This window comes from Antechinus flavipes, chromosome 5 (genome assembly GCF_016432865.1).
Source record: "Antechinus flavipes isolate AdamAnt ecotype Samford, QLD, Australia chromosome 5, AdamAnt_v2, whole genome shotgun sequence".
Classification (NCBI taxonomy): Eukaryota; Metazoa; Chordata; class Mammalia; order Dasyuromorphia; family Dasyuridae; genus Antechinus; species Antechinus flavipes.
Genome location: NC_067402.1, coordinates 163657110 through 163684764, shown reverse-complemented (window position 1 = coordinate 163684764; position 27655 = coordinate 163657110). Strand labels below are relative to the sequence as shown.

The window sequence follows — 27655 nt, the reverse complement described above, 5'->3', positions numbered from 1 at the left end:
TATAATAAGCATGTGAGTAGCATAATTTGTGCAATGTAATTTCATATAATAATAGTAAAGAAAAAAAAAGAAAAGGGGAGACATACAAAAAGATTGATATGACTGCCTAGGAAACTGACCTCATTAAAAAAAATGTACAGAAGATAAAAAAAGATGGGCACATTGCTAAGGTTAGCTATAAAAAAAAGATGGCTTGGAACTGTAAAGATAGTGTTAGGAAAATGAAACAAGCTAAATAACTTAGTTTGTGGGGGAAAAGAGTCTAAAAGCTATAAATAAGACTTTTTAAAGCTTGGTTTATAGCAAGAAGAGAGGATAGCATTATTGCTTAGGGCATATGATGGTAATATTAACATTAGAAGAGACTTAAAATTGCAACAATAAGTGATAGGAAGGAGAATAGTATCATTCCTTATTTTGTTTTTGTTTTGTCATCAGAGATGGAGCTTAGCTCTGGAAAAGACACAACAAATGTGGCAAAGTCTGAATTGAAGCCCCAGATAAATGAGGATAAGGCTAACAATAGTATCTTTAAAAGAGAATTTTCCAGATCTAGATAAATCACACTGCAGAACTTTTAGATGTGATTATACAAATTCTGTAGCTAATCTTTGAATATTCAAACTCGAGAAGGAGAAAATGTGCCAAAGATTTGAAAGATGCATATGTCCTAATTTTATAAAAGAGAAAAAAATTTGTACATTCTAGAACCAATATCTAGAAATTGACTTTTTGGTTTCCAACAAAATTTGAAATTAAGAATTAACTTGTAGTTTTTTTTTTTTAACATGAAAAAATGAATAGTGATCAGTATGTAATAGTAATAGTGGTTGTAATAGCTGCTATGTATGTGGCATTTTAAGGTTTGAAAAAAGCTTTACCTATGTCATCTTAGTTGATTCTTACAACATTCCTGTGTGGTATATGTTACTATTATCTTCATTATTACTATGAGTAAACTGAGACTGAGAAAGATCTTTTGGTTTTTGCTGAGTTATCCATCTATGTGTCTAAAACTGGATTTGAACTTCTTCCCTAACCCTCAACTCCAGCAGTCTACCTATTGTGCTACCTAATAACCTTATATGAAAATCAGTATGAATTCACTGAAAAACTCATACCAAACTTGCCAGATTTAAAAAATTTTTTTTAAAAGTAGAGACTAGTGGATCATAGAATGTCATTTACATAACATTTTAAAGTGTGCAAAGTGCTTTATGTAGATTATCTTATTGAACACAAGAATGCTATTAGAGTTTATGTGGGCTTTAGCATTTAGAATAGTTTCTTATGATATATTTGTAGTCTTTATGATAGCAGCATGCTTATGCCGAAAGAGTTTTGATGAATAGATTAATGCTGACTCGAAAGAATGTTAATTGCATGGCTCTAGGATTCTTTTTTTGACTTTTGTCTCCTTAGATTTTTTTGTGTTGTTTTATTTTTTATGATTTAGACAAAGACTTAGAAGATCTATTTATCACGTTTTTAGAAAACAGAAAAGTTGATCAAGATTATATCAAATTCTAAAATTTAGGAAACTATGTAAGGTAGAATGATTAATAAGATGAAATAAAGGGGACAAATTTTAAAGTCCTGGATTTAAGTTCACAAATTCAACTGTATAAAAACAGGATGAGAGAAACTGGCTTTAATAACAATTCATGTGGGGCAAAAAAAGGCCAAAGAGTTAGATTACTCTGTATGACTTAAGTGTAATGTGGCTACAAGTTAGCATACTGTACAGTGTTTAGAATAAGGGAGGTAACAGTCTCACTGTGTGCATTTCTAGAGATTTAAAAGAAATTGGATTTTTTTTAAAAAAAGAGTTGATATATTTGTTTAAGAGTTTCAAACAACACAAACAAACACACATTGAAAGAAATGGGAATATTTAAGCTGGAAAAGAGAAGACCTGCACATGGAGGAGGATATAAAATGATACCTATATTCAAGTATTAGACAAGTTATTATATAGAAAGGAATTAATCTGTTCTTTGTAGTGTCAGTGGAACCAGAGCAGGGTTTCTTAACCTGAAGGTTGTGAACTTGATTTTTTTAAAAACATTTTTGATAGCTGTATTTTAGTATAATTGGTTTCCTTTGTAATCTTAAGTATTTTATTTTATTCACTTAAAAATCATTATTCCAAGAAGAGGGGATCACCTTTAAGTTTCACCACAGTGCCAAAGATTTCCATGATGCAAAACTAAATAACAAATGAATAGAAATTACAGTAAAATAGATGCAGCTCTGTATAAGGAAGCATTTTAATAGGATGTCTTATAGAAAAAGTGAAGTTCTCATAATGGAGAATGTTTAAGCTGAAGTGGAATACTTTCTAAAAGGAAATTTCTATATTGGTTGAAAAGTTCAAGATTATCTTCCATATTCCTTCCAAATCCTAGGATTCTGTGGTTTTATGAATACAGAAAAGCTCCAGGAGCAGCCATCAGGCTCTCTTCCCATTCTTTGTCTGGATTTTTAAAATTTTCCCCTCATTTAAAATGCAGAAGCTTAATTTTCAGAGATTTCTTAGTTTAGAGTTAGTTTTAGAGGTTAGTACTCTTTGTGATTTTATTATTTTTCCTCATTTGCAAAATGGGAAAATACCTGTTCTTATTTCAACCTTATCTTCACAGAGCTTTTGAAAATTTGGAAGTCTTAAGTTTTAAATTTGAAGTTATCTTATGTTATTTGTTATTATAAATAAAATGAATTTGAGAAAGAATGCATGTTAAAAGATGATTTAAATTTCTAAGAGGAAAAATAACAACTTATCTTTCTCTTGTATCTTCCCATTTTCTCCACAACTCTAACAGAATATATAGCACAGTACTAATATTAGGGTAGGTGCTTAGTAAACATTTTTTGATGTTAAATATTTGGTAGGTGGTCAGAGCACTATCATTTCATTGTTGCATTTAATTTTGATGAGGAAATTTCTGATAGAGATTTGTCACTTGGTTTATGATGCCTTGTCTGTAGAAGTGCCTGAGACAATGAGAAGTTGATGACTTTGCTAGAGCCACATTGCTAATATGGTTAGAGACAGATTTGAACTAAGTCTTTCTAACTCTATAGTTACCTTTAAATCTACTACACCGGATTGTCTCTTATGATAACTTAGGAACAAATAGTAATCTTGGTTCAGATAGCTTGTTATATTTACTCACTTCAACAAACATTCAATACCATTGGATGTATACAGAATGTACCATGATGTATGCTGAAGGAGATATAAAGAACAGATGAAGGCATTTATGTAAATTTGGTTGATATAAATATTTTAGCAAATAAAATCCCAATAAAATTACTAAAGGTTTCTGTAGCTCACTTAGTGCCAAAATTGTTTTGTTGTGTTTTTTTTTTTTAACTAGAAAAGAGACTCACATAAATTCCCATAGGTCTTTCCCTGATTACACCCTGTGTTTTGGTGTTTTAAAATTTTGATAAGCCATTTTTGATCATTGAAATGAGTTGTTGAGAGAGAAATACAGCATTTAAAGTAACTGCCTTTAAATGGCTTTGTAATCCCCTCCGGTACCCAGCAGGAAGCTGATACTAGAGAGTGAGTAGGACACTTGAGAGCATGGAGCAAATGAAATTGCATTTGACTGCCTACTGAGGAAGATTTTAATTCAAGTTTAAAGATACCTAAGATAAGCAGACATTATTCCCAACCTTTAATGGGTAACCAGTGTTGGAGAAGAACTGATTATTACAAAGGCTTTGTCATTTGGGGCATGTGAGGTTAATTTTAAAGAGTAAATTGCTTTAAAATTTATGTATGTTTTTAAAGAAGTGTCTTTCAAAAAAAATCCTAAGCATTTTTAATGTCTCATAACTGAAATTAGTAAATATATAGAGAAAATGGGTTCAATATTATCAAAGATACAGTGCAACAAAATGTGTAAGTTAAAATTCCTATTTGATATTATTAGAGTTTTTTGGATGTTCCAGATACTCTAATGTTCAGAAAACTCACCTGGGGAGTTAGTCTCTGATGAGGCAAAACCTAATTCTAAAGCTGAACATGGGCCTATTAATATTTCAACAATTAGGTTTTAATATTAATCATGCCTGTACTTTGAAAATAGTCAATAGTATTCATCTTTTCTTCCCTTTTCTTGACTTTCTTGATTTTATTCTTGCTTCAGCTTACTTGCATTTCTTTCCCCACAGTTGTTTGTTGCTGGTTTGATTGTGCTGCTGTTAGATGAGCTGCTACAGAAGGGTTACGGCTTGGGGTCTGGTATTTCCCTCTTTATTGCCACCAACATCTGTGAAACCATTGTCTGGAAGGCCTTTAGCCCCACTACCATTAACACTGGCAGAGGTACATTGCTCAGGGACTGCAACTGCACGAGTTTTGCTGGATGTGTGCTGTAAATTACAACATAGTATAGCAGTACATGCCTATGGACGTATTGTTTGATGTCCTTATTAAAAACGATGCTTGACTATTCCAAAAAATCAAGAAGCAGATACTTCTGGAATGTAAAATATTAAATCAAGAAAAATTAGATGAAAATTTTATCCTCTGCTCACTTGAAAATTCAGTGGTTGCAAGCAGATTTTTTTGTTTTATTTTGACATTTGTTTGGTAACCTTCCTTAAACCCTTGCTATAGGAATCTGGATTTCTGGGCTAGAATCTTTTATATATTAAGAAGTTGGCTAATTTCAGAATTCTCAGGGACATAAAAATGTGATGGATTGAATATTTTGAAATAATGACTATTGTTCATTATGTAATCAAGGAGCACTAATACTTTTGCTGTACTTCTGACTATGAATAGCAGCTGAAATTTCAGATATTTCTTTCTGTCTTCCCCTCTCCCCTCCATTTCTCCTCAACCCCCTTCTAATGCCAGTCCAAATGCTAGTTCAGTACTTGAATTCTGACCCTAATCTTAAGCAAATAGAAATGCTGGGTTTTTTTGTTGTAGTGGGGGAATATTGGAGAAGTGAGGTGATAATTTATTATAATACTACCAGTACATTTTTATTTATTTTGCTTTGCCGCTTCCTTCTTTCTAAGATACCTTATCCCTTCCCTTCTCTCAACAAATATTTAGTAACTAAGGAATCATTTTGTTTTATTCTATTTTTGAGTTACCCTCAAAAATAGCTTTGATAAAATTTCAGATTTTATACTCAAACAGATAAATTTGCCACTTTTATTTAAATGTTTCCTTGAAGAACTGGCTATTTTACAAGAAAAACATTGAGAAATTTGTGTCATATTTTATATCAAAAATTGGAAATTCAAACTTACTTGTTTTGATCTCTTAAGGTAACATTGGATAATGAGTCTATGGTTAATTTTCATTTTGATTCACCCAGGTACTGAATTTGAAGGTGCTGTCATAGCTCTGTTTCACTTATTGGCTACCAGAACAGACAAAGTCCGTGCTTTAAGGGAGGCTTTCTATCGTCAGAATTTGCCCAATCTCATGAACCTCATTGCTACAGTTTTTGTATTTGCCGTTGTCATATATTTTCAGGTAAGTATAATTTCTTTAAGTGGGATATTGCATATTTTCTTTAAATAAGGAGAGTTAATGTAGGCAGAGTGAATAGAGAGCCAGACTTGAGGACAGGAAGACCTACTTTCAGTCCCCCTTTCTGTCATAGAGTGGCTATGTGACTCTGGAAAACATCTCAGTGTTCCTTGGAACTTTCATAATTCTCCAGTATAGAGAAGATGCTATCATCTATACCAATGATATCACAGGTCAGGTCCCAAAAGAGGAAAGAGTCAATTCTTAGTCTATAAAGTTTATCTTAGATTATAAAATTTTGAATTTTACTTAGAAAAATGTCTAAAATCTTTTTTACTGTTCCCAAATCTGATAAGTTATAGAAATTATTCCCCCTTTTCTAGCTTATAATTTTGAATCTTAAAACATTTGTGACTACAAGGTAAATTAAAAAAAACTTAAAGATTAAATTGTTTGGGGAAGACTGGAAATTTTCATAATAGCATCGTACTTTCAATGACTGATGTTCTGTGACATCTTACACTTGTGCAGTTTTATGAATTTTTTTCTTGATAACTGATTTTTAATTTAACTTTTATTTCAATTTTTAATTTCATTTTAGGGATTTCGTGTTGACTTGCCAATCAAATCTGCTCGATATCGTGGACAATATAGTAGCTATCCCATCAAGCTCTTCTATACCTCCAACATTCCCATCATTCTTCAGTCTGCCTTGGTTTCTAACTTATATGTTATATCCCAGATGTTGTCTGTTCGATTTAGTGGCAACTTCTTAGTTAATTTATTAGGACAGTGGGCTGTAAGTATTCTCTTATTTATATTAAGTACTTTAAAGTTTTATCATTGACTTTAATCTTTGGGAGTGAGTTCTTGAAAGAATAAATGTTACTATAAATGTCAAATTCACCAATCCTTATCAGAGTTTTTTTACTTCAAGAAAACTGTTGTTTTACTTTTAATGCAGATTCAATTTTTGTTCTTAACAGAAAGAATTGTTTAGTGTTTGAGCTAATGAAATAAGCAAAAATGAATACCGGTTTTGTAATCGTACTTCAAAATCTCACCTTTTATAACAAGGATCCCATGAAAAATTACTTGTTCAGAAGGTATTGGCAATGGTTTGAAATGAATATGGTTCATTTTTTATAGTTTCATTTAAATCTTGCTGCCAGAATAGCAGTGAGGTAGGATGTAATTCTAATGCCTTCAAAAGAAAGTATGATTAATTAGGCAACCTTACTTTTGAGGCTTCAGCAGACAATAGTGAGGACATTTTTCTAGAAATAGAATCCAGTAATTTTAATATACTGGGTCCCTTATTAATAAGCTAAGAAGCCTCCATATTACTGCATTTATTAAAGCATCGAAGGATTCATGCGTTTTTGCAGATTAGAAATCTAAAGATTTGTCCTTTTTGTTTCTGTTTTGTTTGGGGTGTTTATCTTAAACTTACACCCTGAAAGGTTTAAATTCCTTTGTGTGCAGGAGTGGTGGTAGTGATGAGGCAATATATCTTTAACAGTAAAACATTAATTGTCTCAAATGTTGTAGCAGAACATGAAATTCCAGCATTTCTCCAATTACCAAGTAATATGAGTCTTATTATAACTATGATCTTTGATACATGGTAAAAGTCCATTGCTTTTGTTTATTGCATATTTTGATTTATATAATTTCCTAGTATTAACTCCAGTAATTCATTCCTGTATTTTTTTTTAACTGATGATTACTTCTTTCTTTAACTAAAATCTGTGATATTTAGTATTTAAAGCAAAACACAGCCTATCTTAAATGTATGTATGTATGTTGATAAGAATGAATGCATTAATGGATCTTAAACAATTGAGCTCAATTGAGGAAAATAGATTAGTTCCTTCACTAGAGGATGCAATTCCTTTTATTGATTATATTATTGTAAGATAATGTATTTCCGAAGTAATTAATACCTCATGGATTGCTTTTGTATAGATATTTAACTACACTTCTTTTCTAGTGTTAGTAAAAGGAAAGTAAAAGGTTTCTTTTTAAAATCCTCCTGTTTTGCTAATTCTTGTTGTATGACATAATACTATGTCATAAGAGGAGAAATGTCTTTTCTGGATGGATATATTTAATGGTAGTAGGGAAGAGCAAAGAATTGTAGAATCAGATAGATTAATCACTATATGCAGAAATTTAGTCATATACTGTAATAAATTGTCCTGCCACATAAGCATTGGTATTTATTAACAGGCTTTGAGCTTCAGTTAGTCTTTTATATTTTCCACTTGTTTCATCATCATCTCAATCTTTTTACCTTTTACATCAAAAATAAGATTTAATTTTTTTGGAAGTCATTGCAGGAAAATTCTAAATTTTCTGTCATCTTAAACCACATTGAGCATATGTTAGTACATTGATTATTTTCCCATAGTTAGGTACTTTCAACTATTGAGTTGCAGTTTACATCTGAATGTTTCAGTTACATATCACTGTCTAATTTATAATAGTTCGTCCAGTAAACATAGATGAGAACATGTTATTCTTTAAAGAGAAACTTGAGATTCTTAGATGAGAAATTGTAATAGTGTACACAATGATTTTCATAACCCTTTTTAAATGAATGTATCATATGTATTGTATATGAAAAGAGATTTTTAGAAGCTTATTTTATGTATTTTCAGTTCCAAATTCTCTCGTGCCCTTTCCTTCCCCATCCATTAAAAACACAAGAAAAATAAAGCCTATTTATAAACTATGTATATAATTATATACAATGTATATACAATTATATACACTATAATTATAAATAACAAATTCTCACTTTAGCTACATCCAGACATAAAAGAAAGAGGGAAAGAAAACATGCTTCAGTCTGCATCAGTACCTCTTATCTGGGAAGCAGATTGCATGTTTCATCATGAGTCCTTGGTAATTGCGATTGATCATTGTGTTGATTAGAGTTCCCAAGTCTTTCACAGTTGATTGGTTTGACAGTATTGTTGTTACTGTGTAAATTGTTCTCCTGTTTCTGCTTATTTCACTTTATTAGTACATACAAGCCTTTCCAGGTTTTCATGAAAACAGATCTTTTAGCCTTTGTAGCATTATTAAATAAAAATCCTTTGAAGAGTTGGCAAAGATCTTTAGAAAATTGAAGAAATCTTAAGAGAGTTTCAACTTCACCATTTACTTGCTTTTACTCATCTTCTCTAGGATGTCAGTGGAGGAGGTCCTGCACGCTCCTACCCAGTTGGAGGCCTTTGTTATTATCTTTCTCCTCCAGAGTCTATGGGTGCCATATTTGAAGACCCTGTCCATGTGGTTGTTTACATCATCTTTATGCTGGGATCGTGTGCATTTTTCTCTAAGACGTGGATTGAGGTGTCTGGCTCCTCAGCCAAAGATGTAGGTATTTGGATGATTCCTTAAAACTTTTTGAAGTTACTAAAATGTCTGCCAGACGCTGACATTTGTTTTAAATGAACCTTTGTTTATATCCTATAGGTATCTGATTAAATTATATTTCCTATATTGGCAGGTAGCTAAGCAGCTTAAAGAACAGCAAATGGTGATGAGAGGTCACCGAGACACCTCTATGGTTCATGAACTTAACAGGTAAAGCCAGTTAAAGTCATTTAACCATTCAAGATTCTTTTTTGTGTTATTCCATTGGGCAGAAAGTTCTGTATTCTATTCTCTCTCTGTTAACAATCGTGTTTTAAGTATTTACATTATCTTTTCCCTTTATTTCCCACAAAACAACTGAAAAGGAACAAAAATGCAAATGTGCTGGAGATCACAAGCATCTTAGTGATTTCTCTCATTTGTAGTTGTATTCTGCATAGTGCTTATTTTCCTCATAATACTATGCACATAGCAGGTGCTCAAATAATATTTGATAAATTAATTTAAATATTGTATGTCAGAGTATTAACTGGTGAATCAAAAATCCTGAGATTTGATGTTAATTTTGCACTAACTAGCTTTGTGACCTTAGGTAAATTATTTAACTTAGAATTGTTTCTTAATCTAAACAGAAAATTTAATCAGAGATTTGTAAAACTCTGAAATTTTATTTGATCCAGTTTTCTTATGTAAGGTATGAGGATGATAATTCTTGCACTAAAAATGAGTATAAAGCACATAAAAGACTTGGTAACCTAGCATATAGCATTATGTAACTATAATCTGATAGAATTAATAGTAATGTGATGCTAAGAAATTAATGAAACATTTTGAAAATTTCTTTAACAACCACAAGATCGAGCTAGTGTAACTGTATACAAACTAAATAATACCTTGTTTCCACTAGACTATACAAATGTTGGTTGCTAATTTATCATAATAGCCACCTTCTTTCCTTGACCCTTCTAAGCTTCTTAACATTTTGAGGTCAATGGTTTTGCTTTTAAGAAAATTCTAATAGTCTCAGAAATATATGTGATTACTACCTGAAAATTTTGCAGCTTTTTTGTGAGAAGTTTCTTTGTATTTATGTTTCTTTTGTGATAGTCTCATGTTGGTAAAGCTACAACACATAAAAAATTATAGCTAATGCAGCTTTCCATTTTCTTTTTCACTGGTTGACGAAGGGCTTTTTTTCCCCCAGGTATATCCCCACAGCAGCTGCCTTCGGTGGTTTGTGCATTGGTGCCCTCTCAGTGTTAGCCGACTTCTTGGGGGCTATTGGTTCGGGCACTGGAATTCTGCTCGCAGTCACAATTATTTACCAGTATTTTGAAATATTTGTTAAGGAGCAGGCTGAAGTTGGAGGAGTTGGTGCTTTGTTTTTCTAAATGTTCAAATATTTCATTATTCATGTGAAAAGGAAAATATTTTGACACATCATTGTGGTCAGATAATGCTGTGGTTTCTCCTTCCCCCTTCTTGTTTTAAAGTGCTAACTGCCCCATTTGTTTAAGGGGTGATGAGCTATGCCTGTGAGCAGCATTAGTACCAGCTGCCTTAAAACTAAAGTTTACATTATTTGTTCAAAATATAATGATCTTCTCTATCTAGTGTTCCCTATAATGCTGGAAACCAGTGTATCTACCTTGTTGTTTTGAACCATTATGATGAAATGTATCAGTTTGATATTGGTAGACACTTTTGCATACAACACTTAAGAATAGTAAATATTTCCCCAACTTGTGTTTTCAAATAAATGCGTTCAAATTGCCACTTTCCAGTACTTTTGAGCTTATTTAATGAGTTCCTGAATACATTTATATCTAATCTATATATTTAGATGAATTACTTTTTGTACTTTTTAAACTCACAGTATCCACCTCACTTTCCCTCTTATCTTCTTCCCCATCCACATGTACCCCCTTTAAATTGGCATGGTTTTATTGGATTGTTTTTTTTGGTTTCTTTCAAGAAAACCACTTCTCAGCTCTGAAAATGGAAAAAATTATAAACCAAACATAATTCTGTCATTTTAAGCAACTGAACCAAGTGTTTCCCCTTTGTATAATCCTTTTCAGTTTCTGATTCTTTCTCCTCTTTTCTGTGACAGCTTGTCCTATCTTACTGTGTTGGCCATATCTTATTTCATTAAGTCACTTGAGAAAACTCTCAAGATACTGTGCCCTAATTTTTCTTGTTCGTTTTAATCTCCCAAAGGAAAGTTAACAGTGTTTGAAGTTCAGGGGGTGGAGGGAGGGAAGAGGTGGAAAATGAGTAATTCATGCTAAGAATTTATGTATGTTGTTGCACTTTATAGCAGCAGCATGTAAACATTAGACAATAAACTTTTATTTAATAAATCTGACTCATTTTTTTTTTTTTAAAGAAAACAAAGTACCCTTGTGCTAAGTTTTCTGAAATAACATGTAGGATCGAATGCTTATGAATTTATGCTGAAAGGCATTATTATTTCAATAAATAAACCCAAGTTATTATGCTTAGCATTTTAATTTTGAAACACTGAAAAGGAAAGTGATTAAATTTAAAGGAAGTTCAAATTTATGTGATCAAAATATGAGAGGTGAAGGAAAACTGTCACAAGAATAGTAGTTGCCGTTTTTGACTTATCAGTATCATGCCCATAGTAAGGGCTTTATGAATATTTATTGATCTTGAGTTGAAATAGTTCTAAGGTTTAAAGGTAAACTATTTTTTTTCAAAATCATTTTGCAGTTTTTTCAGAGCCCCATTTTGTTTCACCTTTACAAAGTATGAAGGATAGAAAATATATTACTATTTATAGTATTTTGTATTTAGTCAGCAAAACAGTGTCTTTTTAAAAATATATAATAAAGGTACTGAGGGCAGCTAGGTGACACAGTGGATAGAGCACCAGTCCTGAAGTCAGGAAGACCTGAGTTCAGACATTTCCTAGCTGCTTGATTGGGTAAGTCATTTAACCCCAATTGCTTCATATACATACATATATGTATAGTAAAGGTACTGTTTAATTAACAAAAAACCAATTTGACCTGTCATACCCGAGAACTACTACTATTGGTGATTTGTGGAACAAATTTGTATATGCCATTGTCAGAAGAAACTTGGAAAGAATTTCTGCTGGTTATCCCTAGGCAGGAAAATGATTGACTTTGGAGTCATAAGTGGTATTTTAATCATTTTCAGCAACTGAAATTATGATTTTTAGAAAAAAAAAGTAGGAAATGGAAACTAAATGTTTGCCTAAGAAGATTCTGCTGACAAGCTTTTTGGACCATAGCATAAAATACAATGATCTTCATCAGAGATATAAGTTGCGTTGAAAGCCTAGAAACTGGCTGATCTGAAACAGTTAATACACATTCAACACTCTGTCTCTGTTTCTCTCAGTCACAACCCCCCAAAAGCCAAGGGTATAATATGGTAGGCCCTCAGTGTTATCCAGGGACAACGTGGAAGAGGGCAGTAATGCTATTCTCATGGATCAGATGTCATTCCTCTGCTTAAGAAGACTCAGTGTCTCTAATGCCACCAAGATCAAATACAAATTCCTTTGTTTGACCTATATATAACACTTCAAATCTGTTTCCAGCCCATATTATCCAGATTTACTAGACATTTCCCTACATTCACAGTTCAGCCAAACTGATCTACTTGCTGTTTTTTTATATGACAATCTCTCTCCTGTCTTTGTGCCTTTGCATAAACTGTTCCTTTAATTCCTCCCTCCTCATCCTCTACTCTTAATTCCCCAACTTCTTCCTTTTTTGGGAAGAGAGGGGAAGTGAAGCATTTGGGGTAAGTGACTTGTCCAGGTTCACATAGCTAATGTCAAGTGTCTGAAGATGGATTTGAACTCTGGTCTTCCTGACTCCAGAGCTGGTGCTCTATCTGATGGGCCCATCTACCTGCTCCTTCTATACTTTTTATAGGCTTAAGCACCACCACCTGATGGAACCTTTCTTGATCATCGCTGTCCTCCCCTTCATAGTTCTTCCTCTATGTTATTTTGTATATGTTATATACTAACTTATATGTGTATGAGTTGTTCCCTCAGCAGAATGTAAGCTCTTTGAGGGCAGGGATTGTTTCATTTTTGGCATTGTCTTTATTCCCCAGTATCTGGCACATAATATAGTTAATAAATGTTTGTTGATCTTTTTAATACTCCTATATATAGTATGGATAATAAATGAACTCAACACAGTTAAAACCATCTTAATTTGTGAAGACACACAGGATTTCACAAGTGTCACTGAAAAAGTAGGATATGTCTTATTACTTAGGAAGAGGGCAATTGTTGGAGAGTGGAAAGATGGAGGTGTGTGTATATCCTGTAGTATTGTATGTGAAGATACTATTTAACTTACTGTACATGAGAAAGATATTTACCTGTGTGAAAATCTACCAGTCTAAGAAGAGACACATGGTAGAAGTCATTAAAAGCCCCATGAAAAGAAAGGAAGAAACAGTTTAATAGCAGGAATATACTAGTTTGTCAGTCCAGCTAGAAAGATTATTGATTTTCATTCATGTCTGGATGTGTTTCGATTTAGAAGCAAGAACTGCTGAACGCCCTTAATGGGGAAAGAAACTCAAGGAATCCCTCCCTAGGAGCTCCTGGAATGTGGCCTGAGATTATATGGCCCTGCTGTTGCTTGTGCCTCTCGTGTCTGTTCTTTCCTATTGTTAGGTGAAGGAGACTGAAGATGGATGTTGCCACCTTGTGATCTTCACAAGTTCAGGAGAGTAAGCCAGCAGAAGTCTGGGAGCTGGAGTCCATGCTCAGATTTGCTGAAAGTAAGTTTAGAAAGAGTGAAGTGCTGAGTGACCTGCCTGACTCAACCCAGTGTCATCAATAAGCATTTACTAAGCTGCTGTTCTGTGCCAAACAGTGTGCTAAGTTCTGAAGATACAAAGTAAAGGACCAAAAAAAAAAGACCAAAAAAAACCCAACAAAAAACAGTTCTAGCCTTCAAGGAACTCAAAATCTAATGAAAGGGAAAGCATGCAAACAGTGATGTACAAACATGATTGCAGACTCATCTGGTGGCTGTGCTTGCATGTGGAAGTAAATTTACTGGGATCCATGCTAGGATCTATGTCAGAAGTTCAAACCACTCTTCACAGAGAATGTAGTGGCAAATGGGAAGGTGTGCCACCAGCTGTTAAGGGAATTGTTTGTATATCTATTCTTAGTGTGCCTTTGTAAAAGCTTATTGATGATAATTGGTTAAAATGAACTGCTAGCATGGCTGCTAACATTGGGAGGGCATGCCAGAATCAGGGCTTGAGCTGATAACATTAAAGAAATATCTCATCAGATTACCTATAGGATCCTAACAGGGAAATTCAGTCACACTTCTCTGGGGGAGTGAGTTTAGCATCACTACAAATACAAACTGCAAACTCTATAGGAGTTTAGAAATCTGGAGTATCATTGGGGAAAGAATCATGATAAATAAGATGTGCTGAGCTTTAAAAGATGAGGAAGAAACTGGGAGGGGAGGCTGTTCCAAATGAAAAGGAAGAAAAACAAAGGGGCAGGAACAGTCAGGTTCTTGATTGGATGGCTTCTCATCTCTTTCCTTCAACCAAAAAATATTTTTGAGCCCTTATTCTTGCAAACCCATTTGACTTAGGATTACAAAGTACCTTCTAACTGATCAATTCTTAGCTGTCAAACTGCATGCATTCTTAAGTGATTTTTGGCTGAGATCTCACAAATAATAAAGGGCTATGTGGGTCTAAGACGCCATGAGCCATTCAACATTCTCTCACCAAGATGCTTTGGGTTCTGCCTTGTAACCCAAGGGCAAGGTAGGAACAAAAACATATTTCTTTGACTGGTCCCCATTCAGAAAATTCAACTGTTCAAAACCTTGGAGTCAGTTTTGACATTACCCTCACACCTCTCACATTGGAGCAGTCACCAATAATTAATCTGGCTGAAGCAATTCATCTTGCTACAGTCTTCTGAGGAGTCTCTTCCAGCTTCTGAAAGGAATCTCTTCTACCTCTGTCAGTGTCTCATCCATCCACTCAAGGTGTGCTGGAATCAACTCTTGTCAGCTCATACCAGCTTATGAAAGGCATTTGTTAAATTTGCAGTGTGAGCATTTATTTACCTTTCAGAAATCAGCAAAAGCTACTGATGAAGAAAATATTAGGAACAGATTAAACTTAAAAGTATGTTATGTAGGAAAGCTAGACAGCAAATGGATAGAGCACTGGCACAGAACCAGGAGGATCTGAGTTCAAATCCATCTTCAGACATTTACTACCTTTATTACACTGGATAAGTCACTTGACACTGATTGCCTCAAAAAAAAAAAAAAAAGGAGGAAGAGAAGAAGGAAAAAAGGAAAGAAGAAAAAGAGAGAGGGAGAAAAGAAAAAAGAAACTGTTGTATGCATATTTCCCCCCAGGGATCTATCAGCAAATATCTACCAGCAAACCACTGCATCTTGACTATTATGGCCTCACCCTAGCAGTTAGTACAATCTAATAACTATTGTTACAACTTTCTAAGGGGGGGTCCCTGCATCTCCAAATTCTTTTCTTCAAACTTCCCCTCATACTACTATTAGATTTGTCATCAATATGCAGGTGAGTTATTGAAATGTGTGCTTGATTAATTCAATGCATTTAAGTTTATTTAAATGTATTTAATGCATATAAATGTAATGATCCTCTAACCTTTCTCTAAAACAAAGGTTCAACTTTTATCCCCCACAACATTATGTCCATGATGCCATTTGCTAGTTATGGAACACAATAATCTCTTAAAAATGGAAGTTATAGGACACCCAAAGAATTATGGAGAGAGGCAAGTAGATAGTTTACATTCTTGGAAGCCATGCAAAATAATGAAATCTACAGAAAGGTTCCCAGGACATTGGGTGGGAGCTCTATGGGACAAGTGGAATGACATGGACAAGAGCTATGTGATATCAGAAGGGATGAGTGGATTGCAATTTGTACCACTAAGTGGGATGTACATATGTACTATGTGCTAGGCACTTTATAAATGTGATCTTATTTAATTCTCAAAACAGCCTTTTGAGATAAATGCTGCTATTATTTTCTTTTCAGAGAGAAGGAAACAGGCAACAGATTAATTGATATATCCAGGGTCTTCCTTGCTAGGTATAGTGTTCTACTGTGCCACCTGCCTACCTAGCTCCCTGCCACTGGGGGGTAGTAGGGCAATTTACATCAAAGATACCACAGAACCACTGCAGTACTGTAATATTTGTCTCATAACAACTAGAAAATCTTCTACCTTTCTTTATATTTATGATTAATTTGTGTAATATGGAGATTATTTTTATCTTTAAAGATCTCAAAAAAAAAACCCACACTCATGAAACTGTTTGAACTAAGTGATTCATTAAGAACATGCCTAATTTCTTCCTATGAAATTGTTCTAGTTGAATACTCAATTTCCTATTGTGTCAGTTTGGCTACTTTACATTTTTTAGCTCTGGAAAAGGCCCTAGTTTAAAAGGGATAAGGTCTCCCACTGCATCTAGGATCATCTCTAGTTGTCCTGATATACATCTTGCCATTGAATCTAGTTGACTTTGAAGGAGGAAGGGAGACTGGGGACTTTGCTGCTGATATAGAGAGTAACATTAAATTTCAAATACAATTCACTGGCAAGTCACGGCATCACCTTCTTGATATCATTGGTACTCTGAGAACAAAGAAGAAAAAACAAATATTCACTTCTTTTAAGTTTTGTAACATAGTCCACTATTGGATCACTTGATTGAGTGGATTAGGAAATTGGAAAGGTTATTGTTTTCATCAGGCTTTACAATGAAATCACAGATAATTTCCTTAAATTGTGTTTAACTCCCAGACTTTGGTGATGATCGCCAGACTCTTATCTTGTACTTATAATGGTATATTGTACAGTGGATTAAGTATATTAGTAATCTCTCTTGTATTTTTGTTGTGAGGACTCCTTTCAAATTTAAATTTACAAGTTTGCATATGGTTTTATACACCCCCACACATATACACATACATGTGCATACGCACATATGTTCTTGAAGCTGACTATGATATCATGGAGGTGTTATCATGATATATAAGTCAATTTTATTTGAGTGAAGGAAGGATGTGCAAGATTGCCAGTTCATTTTCTCCTCAGGAACCATCTGGGTCGAGTGGCCAAATATATGTACATATGTATGCATCTGTGTTTATGTATAAAAATAGACATATATTCTCATTCGATGCTCACATGTGAGATGGTATCACAAATTGTATTACTTCCCGCCTTAGAAAGGAAGAAACTGAGCCTCAAAGGATTTCTACGATTTGCCCTTAATCACACAACTAAGAAGTACTGAAACTGGAATTTGATCCATGTCTATTCTGACTCCAAGTCTAGCACTCTTTCTATTGCTCCTTTCTGTCACTTTGAATTTTCACTTTTTTTTGATGAATATTTTCCTTTTTTTGTTTTTCTTTTTGGTCTGGACTTATAATTTCATTGGGTATAGGGAACTCCTACTTAAACATATTGTTAATTTGTCTATAATTTACAGTTTTAGAGTCACCTTAAGCACTGAAAGATTGTGATTTGTCCAAGATTACACAAGTATGTCTGAGTTAGGACCAAAACCTATGTTTTTAATGTCAAAGATGACTATGTGCTATAACATTCTACCTCTGAGTTTTGTTTTGACATTACTATTTATTTTATCTTTTGGCATCTCTTGCATTAAAGGCATTCTGAAGGAATTTTATCCCTTGTGAAGAATCCTTTGAGTTATGTGATTCAGAATATTTCTTGGGTTATCATGGATTCAGATTCAGGACTGAATCCCCCACTAATACATCTCCATACCAGATCATGCCAAATAACACGATTCCAAAAACATAAAGCATTTAATAAAAAAACCCAAAACAGTGGGATAAATAACAAATAATTAAATAAGGTATGAAATATTCCCTTTAGGGGCAGCTAGGTGGCGCAATGGATAGAGCACCAGTCCTGAAGTCAGAAGACCCGAGTTCAAATTTGGCCTCAGACGGTTAACACTTCCTGGCTGTGTGACCCAGGGCAAGTCACTTAACCCCAATTGCCTCAGCCAAAAAATATACATATATTTTTGGTCTTATCTGTGGAGAGCTTAGTACATTGCCTAGTATATACTATGGTATATATATATATCTATATACACACACTATAGTATAGTACACACACATGATAGTATATACTAGGCATTTCTTTATAAAAATATAGCTAGATTAAACTCACTTCTCTGGTACAGAGACTTAAGAGTGTGAGACTTCTGCCTTAATTTTTCTTCAGTCAACAGACTAGAGAATACTGATTTTGGGGGCCTTGAAAAACCACTGAAGCTTCCTGCCAGTACTTGTAGTCATCGTGACTCTGATAAGCTGCTGTGGTTGGATCTAGTTCACATACTTCTACATGCTGCTACTTGTTCTGCTCCTATTATCCACCTTTAACACTTAACCAAATTATCAGAGCTTTTAGAACTATAGTTCAGAGCCCCTTTATTTAAATTCCATGCAGGGGAGATGACTATTCTATATATACAAAGCCAGAGTTTTGGGAAATTTAATCTAGAAAATTTTCCCCAATGATTTCGATTCCCTTGATTCATAAGAATTGTGAGACATTTAGTCCATACAAATGCTCTTTATTCCTGGATCTTTTATATTTTTAAATGTCATTATTGTGTCACAAAGGTATCCTGGATGGGAACCATATCTATATCCCCATGGCAATGGGCTAAGGCAATGTTTCTTTATTTTTAAGAAATGAGGTAGTTGTGGCCATAGGGGCTTCAGAAAACTCTGGTCTTTGTAATGGGGATACTAAGCTAGAGTTATGTGTGTAGATAGTTATCATGACTGCCTATGAATTCCTGCAGGCCAAAGCAATGGAGGTATGCAATGGGGCTAGTGAATCTTGGAATCTGGAATTGTGGGTAATGGCAGTTAATCTAGTACTTGGAGTTCAAAGCATTAAGTTTGAACATATGTGAAAATATAGGGTTGGACACACATAGTTGAAATGAACAAGGGTGATATTTTGATAGTATTGAGGACATTTAGGTGGGGCTGAGTTTTTATATCCATTTTACTAGAAGAGTTCCCCTAGTGAAATCTGGATTATCCACCTAGAAAATTATCTATGGAAGTTTAAAAAATCCTAATATAGTACCTGGCACATGATAAGCATTAATAAATGCTTGTTGTCTTGATCTACTGGCTTCCAGAATATCTGGGGTCCTTTAACTTTACTTGCTTCTTAAATTGTTTGTCTTATTAAGTTAGGGGCAAGACCTGTGATTTCACTGATATAAGGGAACTTGCAGGTAAGAAAGCTTCTTTTCCTAATGGTTAGTACCTTCCCTGCAAATTATGTCTTAGAAAATTACTTAAAACATGGGAACTTTCCTTTCTGAAGTATAATTCAAAGACAAACTATTTGCTGTCAATGTAGAGAGAGATTTGAAACAAAAAATGGAATGGACGACATGATTTAGGTGGAGAAAGTACCATTAAGTTCTATCTCACCTTTATGGCTTCTCTGATTTGCTAATCTAATAATTATTTTTCCTCCTTGGTTTCAGAATTAAAGATTCCTTAGGAATCACATAATCACACAGTCTCAAGAGTTGGAAAAGACCTTAAAAATCATCTGGGCCAATCCATGCCTAATGTTTCCCTTTCATAATATAATTGCAGTGCAGCCATAGTTGGAAATTTCATCATTGGGGGTAAATCCATTTGAGAGGTGGATCTGGGAGGAAACAAACTGTATGAGTAATGCAAAATCAGTGTATACAACCTGTTTATCCATCTTGCTAATCCCAGGCATCCTGGGTTAGTTGTCTATGCAGACAATTTACCCCAGAGGTTGCAATAATATAACTCCAAAGCTATACCTTAAGAAAGAGATGTGATGAAGAAAGAACTCTCGTAGGCAGGGATCCATATGAGGTTGAAAGAAGATGGGGAGGTTATTTTCCTTCTTTTAAATAAGCCTCTGTGGGAAGGAGGCATGCTTCCTCCTTAATGTGGTTTCTCTCTCCTTTGTGATCCGTCCGCAGCTTATTCTGTGTGCTCCTTTATACAACCAAAATGGGAATAAGTGAACACATCTTTTGGAGAGGAAATACTTCTTCCCAGATCCCAAAAATTGGGATCACCCCCAACTTGTGTTGGGGATTTTCTGTAGCTCTACCAAAAGTAGTCACCAGTGAGATACCCAATAACTCTTAAGGTAGCCTATTTCATTTCTGACTAACTTTAATTATTAACGCATTTAGAACATTTGTCCCAACATCAAGTCTTAATTTGCCTTTTTGTAACTTTTACCTGTCACTCTGGTTCTGCACTTATCAAAATGAACCTTAATCTTATTCTTTCACATGACAGCCCTTCAAATACTTGTTTCTTTTGTCTCCTCTTCTCCATTCTAAATAGCTTCAGTTTCTTCCACTGATGCTTGAGACCCTTCACCATACTGGTTGCCCTTCTTCAGCCTCTAATTAGCTTATCAATGGTCTTCCTAAAATATGCCTTTATATAAATACGATACAGGGCAGAGAAAAGTAGGACCATCACTTTTCTATCCCTAAATATTATGCCTGTCAATGTGGCATAAGATCACCTTAGCTTTTGGGCCCTCCATATCATATTGCTGATTCCTGAATCAGCATCAAACTTCCCAGCAGTTTTCTAGATAAAATGCTATATAGATAATTTGTATCTCTGAAACAGATTTTTGAAATTTACATTTCAACTTAATAGTTTTAGTTCAATTCTATAGCGTATTAAGATTTTTGTTAGATGTTTTGTTTTTTTGGATACTGTCATTACGTTTTAGCTTTCCTCAGTTTGGTTCTCTGTGAATTTGATTAGCATGTCATCTATGTCTTTATCCAAGTCATCACTTAAAATCTTAAATAACATATGCTGAAACAGATCTCAGATACAACACAAGAGACCTCTTTCTAAATTGATATTAAACCATTAAGGAGTATTTTTTTGGGTTTGGTCATTCAATTTCAAATCCATCAATTGCACTGCATCTCTCCCTCTTTCCCACAAAATAGTAAGAGATTTGTGTAATGCTTTGTCACAATTACTAACCTGGACTAAAAAATGGTCCCTAAAATCTATGCAACTCCTTTCTCTTCAGTTTTAGGGACAAAAAGTTGTGAATTCAGTCACAATCACTCAAAGGCCCCAATTAGGAAAATTCCTAACATTAAAAAAAAAAAAAAAAGATTGAACTCTAATTGTATATTTATATCTGTGTTTAGTTAACCCCTGGCTCCTTTGTTGCTAAAGCAAAATTGAGTATACTAGAAACATCTGAGTGACAGAACTGTAGATTATAAAATATCTGTTTTTAAGAACTGGAAAGCAAAATTGGAGGGAGTTGATCTTTTTGGGGGACTTCCTTTACCTCAAGATAACTGGAGAGCCTATGATACACCTATCTTTGCTCCTCATGGATATGCTGGAAATGTCCCATTTGCTCCAACCTCGAACTCCCAAAATGAATGGGATTCTAACTAATTGGATAATTTATAGATGGCACATAGAAGACAGCCAAGTTTTTTCAGTCTATCCAACACAATTCCTATGCAATGTAAATACTGTTTGGGGGACTTTTCCTACACTTAACTCTAAGATCTATGAGATTAATTGGTTGGACACTTTTTCACTTAGTTTTAAGTGAGGGTTGAATAATCATTTAGCCCATCATTACCTTTGATCTAACTGACCAAATACAGATAAAGTAGATGAAATTTACAGCACTTCCTTGATTTACCTATTTGATAGCCTTTTTTAACTGTTGACTAACCACACCATTAATAAATGTATTCTAGAATTTTTCCAGAAGCCAAAGTCAATCACCTTGGCCTACAGTTTTCAGCCTTCATTATCTTTTTTCCCCCCCACTGGCCACAATATTGACATTAGTTCATTAATTACACATGCCACTTTTCTATTACTCTGGGATAGCACTCATTTGGGACTAGTGACTTGACCTAGGATAGGTAGGTATTCTATCTCCTTAATTATTTTGGGTGTGAATTCCCTATTGTCATTTTTTTTCCCTATAGAGTCCAGAGAATATTTTCCACTGTCAAAGAAAATAGAAGCAAAACAGAAGAGGCATTCCCTGCTCTTTCTTTTCCTTTATTATGATCCCATGCACCCAGAGGTGTGCTGGGAAATATTTGATCTCCAGAAGACTAAGACACATGGTTAAGTTTAATCTGAATAATTAACATTTTCTCATTCACTTTTCTTAAGTCTGATCATCAACAAAAAAATGAATCAAGTTCTGATTTATAGCATTTATTGATTTCTAAAGAGCAAATATTAACACTGAAGATTTAACCATTAGCTCTCCCCAGATGGTAAATTAGTTTCAGTACATTCTTGCATTCATCTCAAACTTAAATCATCACTTAAATTTTTATTTTTCTCTTTTCTCTAATATGGCTAGCTACTCTCTCCAACATTTTTAGTTGTTCTTAACTTAATGGCAGCCTCAGTTTATTTTGACTTTTGGCATCACTAAAAGTATTCTTACAGTGCATGCCTTTGTATTCATTGCTGGTAGGAGAGTTAGATAAATGGGACCTAACTTATAAGTTCTGTTAGGTGAAATTAACAGTAATTTGTGTTGCATGTAAGGAGCATGATGACAACTGAAAAATTTTTTTTATCCTAAAATGAAACATAAACCCAGGCTTATTCAATCTTGTCCTTCCCTAGTACAAAAGTTACCCCCTCCCCCCCAATTCAAAGCAGACTTTCATCCATTTAAATCATGTCCACAAAGCCCCCATTGACTTTAAAAGCTAAGCTAACCCCAAAACTAATCCTATCAGAAGGCATATTAGTTTAAAATTTTTTAAAAAGTCAACATCCTTATAAAATAAGGAAAATTTCCCCCAACAGAGGCAATTTCCCTATGCCAATCCCACAAAATGTCACCAATAGGAAAGAGAATTCACATAGGAAAACACATGTGGCTTAAGAACTTGTCTCCAGGGAAACTCAAATTCTTAAAGTGGCATCCTACTGGACTACCCTTCTACAACTAATAATAGTATTGTTACTTTTCCCATAAATCTATTTTCTGTTGGCCTGGTGGTATTATTGGCTTGCAGGCAATATTCTGTTGGGCTTTTCTTGAGATCTCTAAATTTTCTGTTATCATCTCCTTTCAGGACGTGTGATCTACCCACTGAATCAGACAGACCCTAGCATCAGTGGAGACTACCGCCTACTTCCCCTACTCCTTTGCCCTTAGCCTGCCATTTATTTCGCTCTGATTACTTTTAGGGAGTAGGGGAGGGAGGGTTGTGGGATGGGTGATGACAAGCCACAAAGGCATAGCCTGGGCTATTTGGGTAAGACGACTCCTGCCTCAGCACCTCTGCACTGAGGACATGGACCATCCTAGGTGTATTGGGACTTAGGCCTTGTGGGAACTCACACTACCTTGGTTGGGATCTCATAGGAAAAGAAGAAATGTTGGTTACCGACCTATCTTCACAGGTTAAGGAGTCTTAATTTATGCCCAAGTCAGGGATTTGAATTGAAGCCACCCATGGTACAATAAGTGAAGACCAGCACAAGAAGGCCAAGATGGGATCCTGAGGTCTTTCTATACTTTAGGTGAGTTCTCCAACATAGCCCAGCCCAGCGCTACTCCCTCTTCTGATGGAAGATACCTCAGCAGCAGGGTGTCCCATGTCTTCTGTGTTACCCCAAATATCTTTTGTCCCAAAGTGTCTCCCTAAACTCTACTCCTTGCAAACTGACTGGGTCTACAAAAATTGATTCTCAGGTCTTTTTCGTATTAGCCACAGGGATTAGAAGTACTGATGATGGCTGCCCTTAGAAGGCCCCTTAGTACCCAGAGAGACCTCCTAGCTTGTTATCAGTGAGTATAGCTACCCCAAGTGTGACATGAAAGACAACCTCAGATGTAGGAAGAGCTCTAGCTTGGGAATCAGGAGACTTGAGCTCCAGTGTTTGCTTTCCTACTGACTTCTCCTCCTTCTCAGTTTTTTTCCTCAACAACAAGAGGACTGATGAAAATAATTTTAGCTCTTTTCCAGTTCTAACATTATCTCAAAATTCTTAATTTTTTTTTCCCCTTAATCATAGACTGGAAGTATCTTGGGAGAAAAAAGTGTTTTATTATTTATTATCACTCATTCTTCACATATACAGGATGGTGTTATGCATAGAGTAGGCATTAAACACCATAAAGTTTTATCACTGACAAATGTGTCTATTGATTGTCTACCATTTGCACAACCACTGTGATGGGAGCCAAGTAAGATGCAAAGGTTGCTATCATCAAGGATCTTATGATGTAATGAAAGAAATAAAGCATGCACAGATAATCTAATCAGAAAGAGAGTATGTGAGAAGCATTAAATAAGGCACAAAATGCAATGAGAATTCAGAGGTGAGAGAGAGATTGCTTCTAGATGGCACTATCTTAGGGAGACTTTAAGGAGGTTATAAAGAAAGATGGGTGAAGTTTCAATAGAAAGTGATGGAGAAAAGAGCACTTCAGGAGGGAAGAGTATGAAGAAGACAAGAACAGTCATTCAACAGTCAATAAGCATGTATTAAATGTATATTAAATGCCAAGCACTGTGCTAAATGTTTGGGATACAAAGAAAGACAAAAGATAGTTCAGCTAATGGCAGAGATACAATGAAAATTACTACAGAAGATATATGCACACAAGATATAGACAGAATAAAGATAATCCCTATAGAGGGAATACGAAGGGGGGAGGGACTTAGAAAAGGGTTCTAGTAAAAGATGAGATTCTAGCTAGAATTTGAAAGAAACAAAAGAAGCCAGGAAGTAGAGATATGAAGGGACAATATTCCAGAAATAGGGAACAGGCAGTAAAAATACCGAATTCAGACTATTTTTGTCGTCTTTCTGTAAAAACCAGAAAGGCCAGTGTGTCTGCGTCAGAGTACATGGCAGACAATAAGATGTACATTCATGTTGTGAGTTTTGATAGCAAATAAACAAGAGTAACATATTTGATCCTGGAGGGCATAGGGAGCCAATGGAATTATTAAGTAGAGAGGGAGTGATATGGTGAAATCTATACTTAATGAAAACTAATTTGATGCTGAATGGATGAACTGTGAGCGAGGAGAAACTTGAAGCAGAGAGGTCAGATGGGAAGTAAATGAGGGTCTGCACAGAGTGGTAGTAGTATCAAGGGCAGGGTAATGAAATGAAAGTAAACAACAGGACTTGGCAACAGGTTAGCTATCTAAGTGAGTTAAAAGTGAGGAGTCAAAGATGATATCTAGGTTTAGATATCCTAGGTGACGGGAAGGCTGACAGACAATAATACCAAATTAAAAAGGGAACATATTTGGGGGGAAAGATGAGTTCAGTTTCATATATGTAGAGTTTAAGATGTTTATAGGAAATCCAGTTTCAGATGTCTAATAGGCAGTTGGAGGTTAGGGAAGAAGTATAAGATTAGATAAATAGATCTGAAAATCATCTACAAAGAAATGATAGATGAAATCCTGGGAACTGAATGAGATTGCTAAGAGAAATAGTATTGAAAAAGGAAAGGGTGCAGGGCAGAATTCTGCCCACAGCCAATGAATGTGACCTGGATGAAAACCCAGTAAATGAAAGGAAAAAGAATTCAGATAGCTAGGAGAACCAGGAGAGAGTAATGAAAAAGAATCCTAGAAAGAAGAGTTATCAATAGTGTTAGGTCAAAAAGGATGGAGAATTGAATTAAGGTCATTAGATAGAGATCACTGCAACTTTGGCGAAAACAATTTCCATGAATAATGAGATCAGAAATCTCACTGTAGAGTTAAAAAAAAAAAAAAAAAAAAGATTGAAAGGAAAAAAATGGAAGCATCTATTGTAGACAGATTGTCAAAGTTTAGCCACAAAAAGGGGACAAATATGGGATACTAGGAGAAAGAATGGATCAAGTGATAGTTTTTTGAAGATGGGATGACATAAGGTACTTAGAAATACAGGAAACAACCAGTAGAGAGAGGGATAGATTGAAGTTAAGTGGGGATGATAGATGAGATAATCTGCTGGAGAAGATGGGATGGAATGATGCAGAGGGTATTCCTTGGTAAGAAAAGCCACTTCTTTATGTGAAACAGAGGTGAAGGAAAAGATAATGGCAGAAGGCGAATGAGTGATGTGACATGATAAAGGGAAAAGAAGGAATTCTTGGTGAATGGTATCAATTTTTTTTTTAACTAAAATATGAGATAAGGTTCTTAATAGTAGGGTAGGGTGAGGGGTAGCCATGGAAGGTTTTAGAGATGAAAAAGTTTAGAAGTTGCTGTATAATTAAAAGTTAGTATCATCATGGCAGCCGTAAAAGGACTGAGGCCAGTTGAAATTATGCAAAATACACACACCCACATCATTTGTGGTAGATCAGTTGGCATACTTTCACAATCTTTTTCAGGAAAATGATAATACAGTCTGGAATAGAAGTTATATGTAAGGGAGTTGTGAGAGATAATAATGAACACATGCATATCATAGAAGGTTTTAAAAATCATTTAAAACTATATTCAAAGCAAGGAGAAAGCATTAGTTTTTTGAGTAAAGAAAGGTTTTTGGGAAGATTCACCTACTTTGGGTATGTAAAACAGAAGGGAGAAAGACTGGAGGAGAGAAAATAATACAGTTTATTCTAGTAGGAAGTAATGAGATTTACAGGAGTGGTAGAACAGATTAAAGAGAATGGACAGGATTTTAGCAATTGATCAGATGTGAAGGGAAGAGACTGATATCGATAGAATGGGAAAATTAAGGGGAGCTGATTAACTTGTTGGAGAACAATGGAGTTCTGTTTTTGATAGCAGATTGGAAGAACAATGTAAGGGCCATGTGGAAACATCAATATACAGGCAGGGCTCCTTTTCGTTGTATAAGTAGCTGGACTTGAAAGATATCTTTTAGCTCAATGCCATGATCTGCCCTTATCTAAATTAATTAAGCAGGTTGCTGGGGATTGGGGATAAGGATGATAGCCACTTCTTTGTTTAACTACCAAAGGAAATTTGCTCAGTACTAGTTGCCACTTAGCAGCTTTTTCCCCCCTGTGAGGGCAGCAAATAAAGTGAAGTCAGAAAATAAAAGAACTTTATCACTATAGAGGAAGAAATGGTTTTCTGCTCATGATTCTCAATAAAAGCAAGAGAACAGGTTTTATAAACTTTAAGATAACTCTTCCAGGTTACTTCCTCTGGGAAGTCTTTCCTACTACTCCCAGGTCAGTGTTCATTGCTGATTATGTTGCTCTGAGACAGATATATTTATCTCCTTTGCCCTCCCTCCCTTCCCATGCCATTATATTTTTCTGTGTTCATGTTGCACTCCCAACCTGCCTTGGACTGGAAGCTCCCTGATGGCATGATTGTGTTGTTTCTTTAATCTTATTATTCTCAGGGTTTAACACAGAGATTAATAAATACTTAATAAATGTCCATAAAGTCAGTTAATATATCAGTTCATGTAGGGTAATTGCCCTTCCCTAGTCATAGACTTTATTTATCTAAGCCGATATAAGAAGCCAAATTCTAGAATCAGAATATATATCTTAAAAAAGAAAGTACATTTTCACTTATTAATCTCACTTTCAAAGTTTAGTAGAATTGGTCATCTTTAGTTCCATCAAATGATTTGTCA

General features: G+C 34.8%; 1 protein-coding gene across 1 annotated transcript in view; it reads left to right on the top strand.

Moving 5' to 3' along the window:
• Positions 1–11256, top strand: part of SEC61A2 (SEC61 translocon subunit alpha 2) — a 37094-nt gene extending 25838 nt beyond the window's left edge. Inside the window, exons 7-12 of the mRNA XM_051961425.1 lie at positions 4186–4339; positions 5349–5509; positions 6108–6305; positions 8702–8897; positions 9031–9103; positions 10098–11256. Coding sequence (XP_051817385.1) covers positions 4186–4339; positions 5349–5509; positions 6108–6305; positions 8702–8897; positions 9031–9103; positions 10098–10284 — 969 coding nt within the window. The 3' untranslated portion in view covers positions 10285–11256. The remainder of the gene's footprint in view (positions 1–4185; positions 4340–5348; positions 5510–6107; positions 6306–8701; positions 8898–9030; positions 9104–10097) is intronic.
• Positions 11257–27655: the final 16399 nt, after the last annotated feature.